A 12,635-nucleotide genomic window follows, 5' to 3' on the forward strand; every position below is an offset into this window, starting at 1 on the left:
GACGTCATGCGCATGCGTATTATGTATTCAGTCTATAGGCGCGTAATGTTTCTTTACAAAGTGACATCGCCAACTACTGGCCTGGCAGCAGAATACAGCGTTTTTAATCGTTTTTGCAGATCCTTGTGAATGGGGATTGTTTTGAGAACGTTGTAATCTGTACGCAAAAAACTCAAAAGAAAAACTTTTTTTTTGTAAAATATGTATTTTTTTTTTAATACTTGATAAAATGTATGTTTTCATAACGCAATATTATTAGACAAACAAAATATTGCAATGTCTTACGGTCTTAATTAATAGACTACGTAAATACAAATATACATCCAATTATGTTGGCTAGAATTTTCCAAGTTTGACCAAAGTGAACTAGGTACTATCCTACTATATATGTAATCCTACAATAATAAAAAAAAAGGTTTTCTGAACTCTGAACTGAATCCATTAAGTCTGATTTTTTGTTGACAGATGACAGTGTGATTAAATAGACAAATAAAATGGGCAGCAGTGTGGGGTGTGCACTGGTTTGAAGAAAAAAAATCATGCATTAAAAAAAACTAAACAAAAGGGGTAAGTCGAGATAAATGCTGATTATAAATACTGAACATTTCATTTAAAAGCACAATATCTAAGATTTTTAGATTAAAATATCCAAAAACAACACAAAAAGACAAAAAATCCCATGATTCTACGCTCATCCAAGGTGTCATCAAGTGGCGAAAATTACATATTGTGCCTTTAACACAGACAAATATCTATATAAAAAAAAGATTAATCTAAGTGAAAATGTTCTATTTTATCCAATATTTGTGTGTTTTTATGTTTATTGGTGTATTGCGCAGCTTAGCAACATTCTAATGTCGCTAAGGAGTTACTGCCTATGAAGTGTTCCAGATAAATCGCTTAAAAAATTCGATTGCAGTTAAGGACCCAGTATACTTCAAGTGAAATTAAACAATGACACGGTGTAACATCATTTTAAACAAAATCAGACCAAAAGTTAATTTGGATATTTTTTTTCGGGAGTTCAAAGTAGCTTGCTAAAAGCGAACTTTCTGGAAAAGTTTACTCCAGCTGGTAAATGCCTTCGAACTACCATTGGTCCGTGTTGATGATGTAATAGGTATGTGTGCTCTGAGGCTCCAAATTTTCTACGGTTCGTTTCTTCTGTTCAGCAAGACTGGCACTGTTTTTTTCATGTAATTTTCATTTAATACTGTAAAGCTGCTTGCTTTAAAGCAATATTTTGTATAAAGTGGTTTAGACATAAACAACGTGACTTGACAGGAGTGCTGAAATGCATGTTTGCACAAGTGTGAGTTTTCTCACAGCTGTCATGTTTTGTTATTGAGAGGAAAGCGTGCAGCACATCTATGTATTCATCTAAACACCGTCAGGATGTTTCCTAACAGTATATCACTGAAAAGGTATTTCAAACTTCTTTACATCCCTAAGCGAAGAATGAGAAAGAACTTCACTGTGTGTATACTGGGGCCTTTAGGATGCTGCCTTACATGACAGCTGCCTATGTAAAGATGCAAAGTACCACACTAGGCTTTGTGTTAATGATAGGACAAGCTAAGAAGAGATCTTACTTTGTGCTTTTAGACTAAAGTCAAAGGTCACATCTTCAGCACTGCTGCTTTCCAACTGCATTTTTTCCTCCAGTAGAGCCTGGCCTACAAGGTGCAGTGCCTGAAGTCATACATGCATGTTAAAAAACACATTTTTCATATCCTTAATTAATCTACAATGAAGATGGCAACAGCCAATGATATTCCAGGTAATCTAACAATGGTCTTAGAAAAACAAAAGCCCGAAGAGCCGTACCATCTGGATCATGGGTTCAGTCCATCGGTTAGAGCGGTCCTCCACCGCTTTCTGGAGAATTCTCCTCAGAACGTGGATGAAGACGTCACAGCAGAGCAGATGCACTATGTTTGAGAATGCTGGACAAAAGGGAGGGGGAACTGGCGGGCAGAGGGCTAAAAAAAAAAAAAAAAGGAACACCAGATCATACCCTGTGACAAGTGAAATTTTCCATTGAAAACTCTTATTGAAAAAACATAAAATGAACAGTTCCGGTCCTGTCTTCTGATTGGTCAATACAGCATTCTGGTGCAAAAATATCACAATTATAGTAAAAACAATAATGCAAAAGACCTGCTCATACAACCTGAATTGAATAAATTGAATAAAATGAAAACTAAAAGACTTTCAAATCACATGAGCCAATTTTTTATTCACAATAGAACATAGATGATTAAAGCGAATGTTTAAAAAATGTTTAAAGTGAAAAATTGTAAAAATTTATGCACAAAATGAGCTCAATTCAAATTTGATGCCTGCTACAGGTCATCGAGGTTATGAGTTTCTGGAGTTTTGGTGTTGGAATTTGGTCCCATTCATGCCTGATATAGGTTTCCAGCTGCTGAAGAGTTTGTGGTCGTCTTTGACATACTTTTCGTTTGATGCGCCAAATGTTCTCTATAGGTGAAAGATCTGGACTGCAGGCAGGCCAATTCAGCACCCGGACTCTTCTACAACGAAGCCATGCTGTTGTAATAGCTGCAGTATGTGGTTTTGCATTGTCCTACTGAAATACACAAGGCCTTCCCTGAAATAGACATCATCTGGAGGGGGTCATATGTTGCTCTAAAATATTTATATACCTTTCAGCATTCATAGTGCCTTCCAAAACATGTAAGCTGCCCATACCGTATGCACTTATGCACTCCATACCATCAGAGATGCTGGCTTTTGAACTGAACGCTGATAACACGCTGCAAGGTCTCCCTCCTCTTTAGCCTGGAGGACACGACGTCCATGATTTCCAACAAGAATGTCAAATTTGGACTCGTCTGACCATAGAACACTTTTCCACTTTGAAACAGTCCATTTTAAATAAGCCTTGGCCCACAGGACATATGTTCACATATGGCTTCCTTATTGCAGGATAGAGCTTTAGTTGGCATCTGCAGATGGCACGGCGGATTGTGTTTACAGACAGTGGTTTCTGGAAGTATTCCTGGGCCCATTTAGTAATGTCATTGACACAATCATGCCGATGAATGATGCAGTGTCTTCTGAGGGCCCGAAGACCACGGGCATCCAATAAAGGTCTTCGGCCTTGTCCCTTACGCACAGAGATTTCTCCAGTACTTCTGAAAGACTCTGCCTCTCTCTGCCATCCCTTTTAATAGCTAATCATGTTACAGACCTGATATCAATTAACTTAATTAGTTGCTAGATGTTCTCCCAGCTGAATCTGAGCTTTCCTGTAGCTCAGTGGTTAGAGCATGGCACTAGCAATGCCAAGGTCATGGGTTCGATCCCAGGGATTGCACATACTCAGATACAAATGTGTAGTATAATGCAATGTAAGTCGCTTTGGATAAAAGCGTCTGCCAAATGCATAAATGTAAATGTAAATGTGAATCTTTTCCAAATTTCTTGCTTTTTCAGCCATTTATTACCCAACTTTTTAGAGACCTGTGGCAGGCATCAAATTTGAAATGAGCTCATTTAGTGGATAAAAGTGTAAAATGTCTCTGTTTAAACATTTGCTATGTTATCTATGTTCTATTGTGAATAAAATATTGGCTAATGTGATTTGACAGTCTTTTAGTTTTCATTTTATTCAAATTTAAAAAATGTCCCAACATTTCTGGAATTCGGGTTGTATTTATTTTCACATAATTGCAAAAAAAATCTATGTATTCAGAAAATAAAAAAAAATTTAAAAAATTATTCTGCACTACATGTGCACAGGTATTTTCAATACAGTGTTGCAATACAGATTGGCATACCTTTATCACTACCATCTTGGGTCCTTCTCTTCTTCTGAGCCTCTTCTGCCTAATATGAACATATAAACATCTTGCTGTTTCAAGACTAATATGTTTTACTGAATGATATATTGAGATAACAGGTGCATCATATACCTTACTATGCTGTGGTCTGGAATAATGATAGAAGAAAGGGTTAAACTCTTTCAGATATTCCTTCTTCAGCTCATACAAGCCATGGCCTGACACTCCTGGTTTTCTAAACAACATTTAACAAAGAGTTGCTGTTTGGAATATACTTTGCATTTCTTAGAGTTGACAGTGTAACTGTGTAATAACTAGTAAGGACAGTGTAATAACTGATATAACTAACCAAACACTTGGTGAAATGTACTCACTTGAAAGTGGCAACCTTGGAGATAACCGTTTCAAGCCCTGTATCATGGCCTTCCTGTGATGCATTAAAAATTGATTAATTTAGTTAAAACAGATCAAATATTTATAGTTCAGTCACACACATTCAATGTATTTAAATCAGTAAGTTAATGTACATAAATCTCAATCAGAAGAGGCTACCATAATTTTATTGCAAAGCTGAATAATTAATAATTAAAATTTTAATATTTAAATATTAAAATTAATAACTAAATAGGTAACAGTTTGCAATAAGGTTCATTTATTAACACTAGTTAACTGCTTTTAAACTAATAATAAAAATATTTCTAAATCTTAACTAAAGTTTCAGCATTTAACAATACATTATTAGAAACAAAAGTTGTATCTAATAACAATTTAATGAGCCAACATGAAGTTTCCATCCACCTATTTCTATGTGAATATGGATATCATATTAAAAAAAGATGGAAATGCCAAGATGTGTATAAATGCTAAAAATGTGAATGTAAGTAAATGGAAAACTAGACCAACCAGTGGACCAACTTCATTGCACAGCATCTCAAATGTTGGTTAGATCATTCTGAAATGCCTGAGCCAAAGTCTGTCATCAAAATGATTTAGTTTAATTCCTCCCGAGAAAGGTCTCCCGTGATTGCATTCCCAAACACCAGGCATCCGAACGCAAGATAACATGACAACATATATTGCATTTCATCTGCATGATCTGAGGTGCAAGTCATCTATGATGTACAAAAAAGAGCCACAGTGACATCCCCGATTTCAGCAACTTCCATTTTTATTATAGATATTATTTTGCACCAATTTCACAAGAAGTGACCAATTTTTTTGTCTTGAACACATGGAATGGAAACAGTGATTTATTAGCCAATGTTTTATGTGATATTCTAATTTTTCAACTTTGGATGGAAACAGCTATTGAACAGTTGTATTTTTATTAATGAACATTTTAACTAACATAAGTCTAATAAATACTGTAACAATTGTTCAAGTTAGTTAATGCATTAACAAATGTTAACTAATGGGACCTTTTTGTAAAGTGTTACCAATAAATTAAAATTAAAATAATAACATAAAATATATGCACTAAATATAAAAGTACTAAATGTCTTACATTATCAGGCAGGCTTTTGACCAGGCTGCTATGAGCCATGGGTTCAATACAGAGCAGATGAATAACCTCCCTCATAGTCACGTCCTCCTTAGTCACGTGACTTATTCCAGGTACGTACCGCTCACCTGCATATTTTGCATGTAAAATATATATATATTAGGGGTGTAACAGTACATGTATTCTTTTCCAAACCATCACGGAACGGACCTCACGGTTCGGGGCATACAGTCAGATGACGAATAAAGTCAGTCACAAGTGATCCTTACTACAATCCAGAAGGGGGCGTGTGCAGTAATGCAACGCTGTTTGCTAACCGCCACAACAGGAAAAAGAGCAGAAGAAGAAGAGACGATCTATGCACCAACCTAAAACAAGAGTTCAGATGGCACGCAAGAGCTAGCATATACGTTGAGCTTGGATTAATTTTTGTGACAAGCTCACAAACTTCAAGGAAAGAAAAGGACGGCAGAAAGCGGCATCCTGTTTGTCTTCTTTATTTTGCAAAAAGCACAAGTTTCGAATGATGTCTTACTCTTATCTTTATGACCATAAATGACCGAGTATTTTAAGTTGTTTCCATTGTTATAATGAGACAACATCGTTTGGCATTATGCCAATTTGTGTCGTGGAAGTCTCACTACTACAGTCCAGTGATGAAATATGCGTGTCCTGGAAATGGGAAGCCTCAGGTGCCGCTTCACTCGCTGTCTCCTCGTGGAAAGGTGAGGAAAGCTCAAATGTAGATGACACTTCTTGTCCTTCATGCTCATCTTTCCGTGATTTCTTGAAAAAGCATAATATTAAACTGATTAATGAACTCTCACGCGCAAATAAAATGACAGCGTAGGCTACACACAACAGGTTAATCAAACCAGTAGGTTTGAAAACAGCCGTTGCATTTTACTGCGCAGCATTGGGCAATCTATCAATTAGAGTAACAAATCAACAATTCCTTAATTTTTTATTTTTAAGCAATAAGGAATGGGCCCAGGCCCATTCATGCTAACACATATCAAAAGACATCATTCAGATGTGCCAATCACTGGAGCTAGACAGAAAAAGACTACAGGAGTAAAAAAGCAAATTCTGATCTCTAAACTTTTATTTTTCATTATTCTATTTATTTTGTACTTTTATAACACAAGAGGTGCTTTTCAGTTTTGTAGCCGATTGTGACCAAATATCTTTTTTTTTGTTTTGTTTTGTTTTTATATGCAAGAGTGCATTCTGCTTAGTGCTAAAGGAGGCTGTACTGTACCAACTACCTCAGGGGGAATAAATGCAGCTAGGTGGAACAAACTGTAATTTGCACTACTGTCTGTTCAAAATAAATGAAAAGAAACCTAGCATTGGGAATTTGTTGCTTTTTCCTGTTGTACCGAACTCATATCAAACAGTGACCCCAAAACCGAGGAACGTACTGAACCGTGACTTCTGTGTACCGTTACACCTCTAATATATGGTAAAACAACAAAGACAGTGTCTCCAGTCAAACCATTTACATGAAACAACTGATAACACATCAACTAAAGACAGCAAATGGACGCAGTCTGTAACAATGACCAAAACTCTATTTCAACCCCCCACCCCCCAAAAAACAAATAAACACTTGTGGAAGTGGGAATAAAAGGTCAAGTTGAGAGAACTTACCAACAATGACGATTATCAGGTAGAGCATCCCCTCTGTTAACCTATTCCACTGTTTCAGCACTTCCTGTGTGATGAAAAGGCAAAGAAACAAATCAAACTCAACAATTATTAATGAAAAATAATAAAAGTAAATTATTATCCAGCTTAGGAGAAGTTAATATGAAACTGTAGTTTGTAAACTACATGCTACTTAATTAGCTACACTACATAGATTTGTAAATAAATGTATATATTCCACATGATCTCAGATCCTCTTACTCACCTGATCTTTACTAGAGCAGTTGCCATTGAAAATATCGAAAAGTTCAAATCTCAAAAGGACAAGCATAAGGAAATGATTGGGGTTCATTTTGGAAGCAGCAATCTGTGGTTGGTCAGAAAATGAAATTAATATGAATATATATATATTTTAATTTTATAATTATATTATATATTTTTAATATTATTATTTTATAATATACATTTTATATACACACATTTATGATTTTATGCACATACCTGCAGCATCATAACATCCTTATCAAACATTTCATCTCTGCACTTAACATCCTGATAATAATACACCTAACAGAGTAAAAAAAAAAACATCAGCAAACATTAGAATACTTTAATGATACAACACAACCTGTGTATTTAAAGGAGTCATATGCTATTTTACAAGTTCATTATTTTGATTATAAGGTATTAAAGAATAGATCAACATGCTTCAATGTTCTCCCAGGTTCAGGAAGCTGTCCTCTGTAAAATGTACTATGCACAAGCAAACTTTTGGGTTGTACTGCTCAGGAACAGCTTTGAGTGTATTGTATAAATGCAAAAACACATACATTACACAGTAAAGGTAAAGATTAAAAAGTATCATATGACCTCTTTAAATGTTCACAAATGAAATACAACATCGACTGCATCAATAATCTACATCAATGTTAAATTATGAAACTATGGATGTGTTTGAAATATCAGCTGATGACCCAACAGTTTTTTATTTGGAGACTTTTTTCATGTTCAGATTTTGAACATATTATTCAGTTTATTTAGAGAATGTTGAACTATTGTATTTACAAATATTGTCTACTTTCATGTTTTTAGTGACATCTGATGTGTGACCAGGCTTTAAAAAAAAAAAAAGTGCTCTCACCTGGCTGACGAGTGACAGGCCGTTTCTGCGCCACATATCGGCACTGACCTGAGATGCCAACACAACACAACGCAGAGGCTGATCCGCTAACTCAGTGAAGTTCAGCTGCACCTGAAACACACACACAGATATAAACCACAGTGCTAGAAATTCACACATTACAGGTTCATTTAATTAATTAATTCTATACTCACGGGATCCACAAAGTCAGGGAGGTACCGGATTGCTCCAGTCTGGCACAACAGAACATATAAACCTGAGAGCAGATACAAACTGTGGTTAAATAACAGACACAGAGTACTGCAGTAACAAAAAAAAAGTTTAAGATAACAAAAATTATCAATGGTGCACTTTCATGAGTTCAAATAATATATAGAAAAAATACACTACCGTTAAAAAGTTTGTGGTCTCCATAATTTATTTAATTTTTATTTTAAAAGAAACTGATCATTTAATTTACCAAGTACAGTATGCATTAAATTGATCAAAAGGGACAGTAAGACTTAAAGTAAAATAAATTAAAGTAAATAAATAAAATAACTGATAATAAAAGGTTTCCAAACATTGATAACAACAAGAAATGTTTCTTGAGCAGCAAATCAGCATATTAGAATGATTTCTGAAGGATCATGTGATACTGAAGACTGAAGTAATGATGCTGAAAATTCAACTTTGCATCACAGGAAATATTATATTATTATAATAATTTAAAATAAATATTTTCTATTCTAATATATTCTAAAATGTAATTAGAATTTTAACATTATAAAAATAACATTATAAAATACAGAAAACTGTTATTTTAACTGTGATAATATTTATACTGTATATTTGATCAAATAAATGTAGCCCTGGTGAGCATAAGAAACTTTTTCCTAAAAAATAAAATAAAATAAAATAAAATAAAATAAAATAAAATAAACAATCTTGCTAACCCCAAAATTTTGTATGGTAGTGTAAATTATTCTTTGGATAAAAAAAATATAATATTGAGCCTCAGTGAATTAGTTAAATCTTTCCACAAAGTCAAATTCTGTTTTTGCATTTACTTTTATACATTAGTGTGCAAACATACCATACACATTAGAATATATAAATATATATATAAAATATATAAAGATTTGTTTTTCTATTAGAAGCATGTCATGTAATGAAAACAGCTTTTTGTTTTAGCTTTGTTTTTTGTAAAGAAATGCAGTCAAACAGGCATGGCACAGTCATGCATGTCTGTAGATGTTCTGCCAAAATAGTTTGAAAGGAACAATGTCAAGGGCAAACAAGAGCTAAATTAAGAAACTACAAATATTACTTCCTGTGTCATTTCAAAACATCACCAGTTAGAAACCCCCAAAATTCAAACTTCTGATGCAGAAATTCAACAATTCTGCTAACCAGCCAGTAGTCTGGAGATGGGCAGGTGGATGGAGACAGGCTCCTGGGAGACTTTGTACGACCGTGCGTGGAGGATCTGCTTGCACATGTAGCTGTCCGTCGGCTCGCTACGGAAGGGCTGGTTGGTGCAGGACATTAGAGCTCTGTGACACTCCTGAAAGGCCAACAGCAGAACCCTCTCCTGTGCATAAAAAAAAATCCAGGTTTTATGGGGATTTTCTATAGACATAATGATTTTTATACTGTGCAAACTGTCTATTCTATGCCCCAACACAACCTTCACAAAAACTTTCTGCATTTTTACATTTTCAAAAAACATAATTTAGTATGATTTATAAGCCGTTTTCCTCATGGGGACCAAAAATGTCCCCCCAAGGTCACGGATTTCTGGTACTGCCATCCTTGTGGGGACATTTCGTGCCCAGAATCTAAGGTTTAGCAGGGCCACACACACACACACACACAGTGTCACATGTCCAGGTCATTCATTAACCAGTGGATAAACAGTTTGTAATCAGTCAAGCAATAGTAAGTACACTGTGGTCAATTCAAGTACTTTACATTACAGTGAATCATTCTGTAACCTGAAGCTGATTTTTACTTGACTTTGAGAACATTGTTTTCCATGAAAATGATTACAAATCATAATTGATGGTAATGAAGCAAAATATGTTTTAGCATAGTGTTTTGTGCAACTGAGAAAAGTAGAAATAGTTTGACTTGACATTGCACTTTGTAGTTGGTGGCACAACACATGAATTTTAGCTTTATTTTCAGTTCAAAACCTCACACAATTATGTAGCTAAAGAACAATAGATATTTATTGGAATCAAGACCATCCAGTCATTATCCCATTTCAGAAGTAAAATCTTTGTAAATTAAATATGAGTGAATGTGCCAAGGACAAATAACTAAATGTCAAAATCTAGAGAGAATTTTGGTGGGCAGTTAGTTGTGATTGTCTTGAACCATGGCATATTTTTTATTCAATTTGAAATTGTCCAGATTTAGTAACATTTTTATGATGGTTAGGTATATTTTATTCAAATGGTATGGTATCTTGAAACAGACAGTTATTATACCTGTAACAGTTCGCTAGTTCTTACATTTTCAAAAAAAAACAAAACCTTTTTCAAATAAATGCTTTTTTATTTGTCGAAGAATCCTAAAAAAATACTGTTTCATCTTTCAAAACCATTCAAAATCTTACCGACTCAAGTTTTAAATGGTGGTGTATTCATTTTATATATTCATACTGTATAATCATGTTATTTTATTAACACTCCCTGTGAATCACTTCTGTATCTTATCTTGAAAAGCATCACAGAAAAGCAAGATCTCTGATTGGCCGTAACTCACGTCAGAAGAACACCAGTCCTGAAACATGGCAATAATGTGGCGTAGCTGCATCTGGAGGGTAAAGCCCGCCTCCCACTCTGGCTCCAATTCAACAAACTGCTGACCAAACTGCCTCTTCACCTCCTCCATCCCCTGACATCAAAGAATGAGGTTCAATTAAGCTACAGATCAAACCAAACTAAAGCCTTTCAGGCAAAAAACCTTTTTAAGCATTACCTGCATACAGCAAAGGAAGCGGAGAAAGACGCATAAACCTTCGAGGAACTTCACCCTCATTGTCTCCGTCCACACAGAGGGCTTGCTGATTAGAATGTACCTGAAATGAAACCTTGCATTGAGCAAACTGATACAAATAAACAGAGTTGTTTTTATTTTCCATAATTCAAGGGTTGTATGTAGACCTGAGGTCATGGAAGATAACTTGAACCCGGAAGAACTTGTCAGGGTTGTGGCCCTGGAAGTGGAAGCGGTGGTTGTTGTCCAGATGTTCCTGCATCATCTCCATTACAGTGTCTATAATGACCTTGATGACGTTGCCCTCTTCTATCAACTGCCTAGCCTGGAAAAAAAAAAAAAAGAAGAGAGGTCTGTTTCTTTCACTGATAATTCTGCTTTAGTACACGAGTCATTCTTATGATACCATTAAGCTTCAGAATGACAGAAAGTAACAGTTCACGTTTACTTTCATTATGTTAAAAAACAACAACAGGACATTCTTATAACATTTCCATTTTGTGTTCCACTGAAATGAAGTCATATAGGTTTAGAATGACATAGGGGTAAGTAAATGATGACAGAATTTTCCTTTGTATTTAAACTAACCCTTTAAAGGTTGGAGACAAGGTTCAAGTACCAAGTACAAGTATTAAAGGTGCCATCAAATGTTTTTTTACAAGATGTAATATAAGTCTAAGGTGTCCCCTGAATGTGTCTGAAGTTTCAGCTCAAAATACCCCATAGATTTTTTTTAAATAAATTTTTATCAATTTCAGACACATGATAGTCGTCATTTCTGCTAGCCGTTCATCATACCAATGTAGGAACAGTGAAGATTTGCACAGACAAGGCTGTGATTGAGATGTTCCTCTGATGGTCATCACTGATAAAGTCTTCCTGAAGCTGCTTGTAGTGCTGAAACATGATATACACACGTTAGACCTCACCTGTGACAAGCATGTGACAAGTGTAAAACAACAACTACAATATTACTCAAACATTAAAATATATGTAAAAGGATATGCAGCTGTAAAATTATACCTCTGTGAATTTCATGGCAAACTGCCTCTTGTATTCGGTGTCCATCAGTAAACTACTGAAAATTAACTCATGGACAACCTTGCGGGCTCCTGAGGAGAGTTAAAAACAGATTTAAAGATTTAGAGACAGTACTAAGAAGCATAACCTAATTGTAGAGTAGTTACTCAGTAGTTATCAGATTTTTTACTACATAATTATCATGGCCAAAAGAATTCATGATGAACGATATATCGCGATATCTATAGAAATTCATCTTTGGTTTTTTGGGTTTTTTCACTCCATTGCATACAACAGGAACAATTACACTTAATGGAACAGTTTGAAATAACTTCCTTCTGTGAACTTATGTGACTTATCATAGAATGAACAGAAATTATATATTTTACAGTATTCTAAACAATGATAAAGGCTATGTAGATTAGCATCGCATTATAAATATACATTATCCTTACGAAAATACCCGAGATGGCTTGAAGAACACAGATAAACCATATACTGTCGCAACAGTTCTCTTCATGTTTAATCA

At 35.0% G+C, this 12,635-nt stretch overlaps 1 protein-coding gene across 1 annotated transcript in view; it reads right to left on the minus strand.

Moving 5' to 3' along the window:
* The window catches only part of ubr1 (ubiquitin protein ligase E3 component n-recognin 1), a 36,952-nt gene that overhangs the window by 12,250 nt on the left and 12,067 nt on the right, over positions 1–12,635 (minus strand). The window contains exons 10-26 of the mRNA XM_067366639.1: positions 12,110–12,198; positions 11,885–11,983; positions 11,254–11,411; positions 11,069–11,168; positions 10,853–10,984; positions 9,494–9,674; positions 8,296–8,357; positions 8,102–8,212; positions 7,462–7,527; positions 7,226–7,327; positions 6,964–7,027; positions 5,314–5,438; positions 4,184–4,236; positions 3,942–4,044; positions 3,807–3,855; positions 1,828–1,982; positions 1,593–1,692 (exon numbers count right to left, since the gene is read on the minus strand). Coding sequence (XP_067222740.1) covers positions 1,593–1,692; positions 1,828–1,982; positions 3,807–3,855; positions 3,942–4,044; positions 4,184–4,236; positions 5,314–5,438; positions 6,964–7,027; positions 7,226–7,327; positions 7,462–7,527; positions 8,102–8,212; positions 8,296–8,357; positions 9,494–9,674; positions 10,853–10,984; positions 11,069–11,168; positions 11,254–11,411; positions 11,885–11,983; positions 12,110–12,198 — 1,749 coding nt within the window. The remainder of the gene's footprint in view (positions 1–1,592; positions 1,693–1,827; positions 1,983–3,806; positions 3,856–3,941; positions 4,045–4,183; positions 4,237–5,313; positions 5,439–6,963; positions 7,028–7,225; positions 7,328–7,461; positions 7,528–8,101; positions 8,213–8,295; positions 8,358–9,493; positions 9,675–10,852; positions 10,985–11,068; positions 11,169–11,253; positions 11,412–11,884; positions 11,984–12,109; positions 12,199–12,635) is intronic.

This window comes from Chanodichthys erythropterus, chromosome 18 (genome assembly GCF_024489055.1).
Source record: "Chanodichthys erythropterus isolate Z2021 chromosome 18, ASM2448905v1, whole genome shotgun sequence".
Taxonomy (NCBI): domain Eukaryota; kingdom Metazoa; phylum Chordata; class Actinopteri; order Cypriniformes; family Xenocyprididae; genus Chanodichthys; species Chanodichthys erythropterus.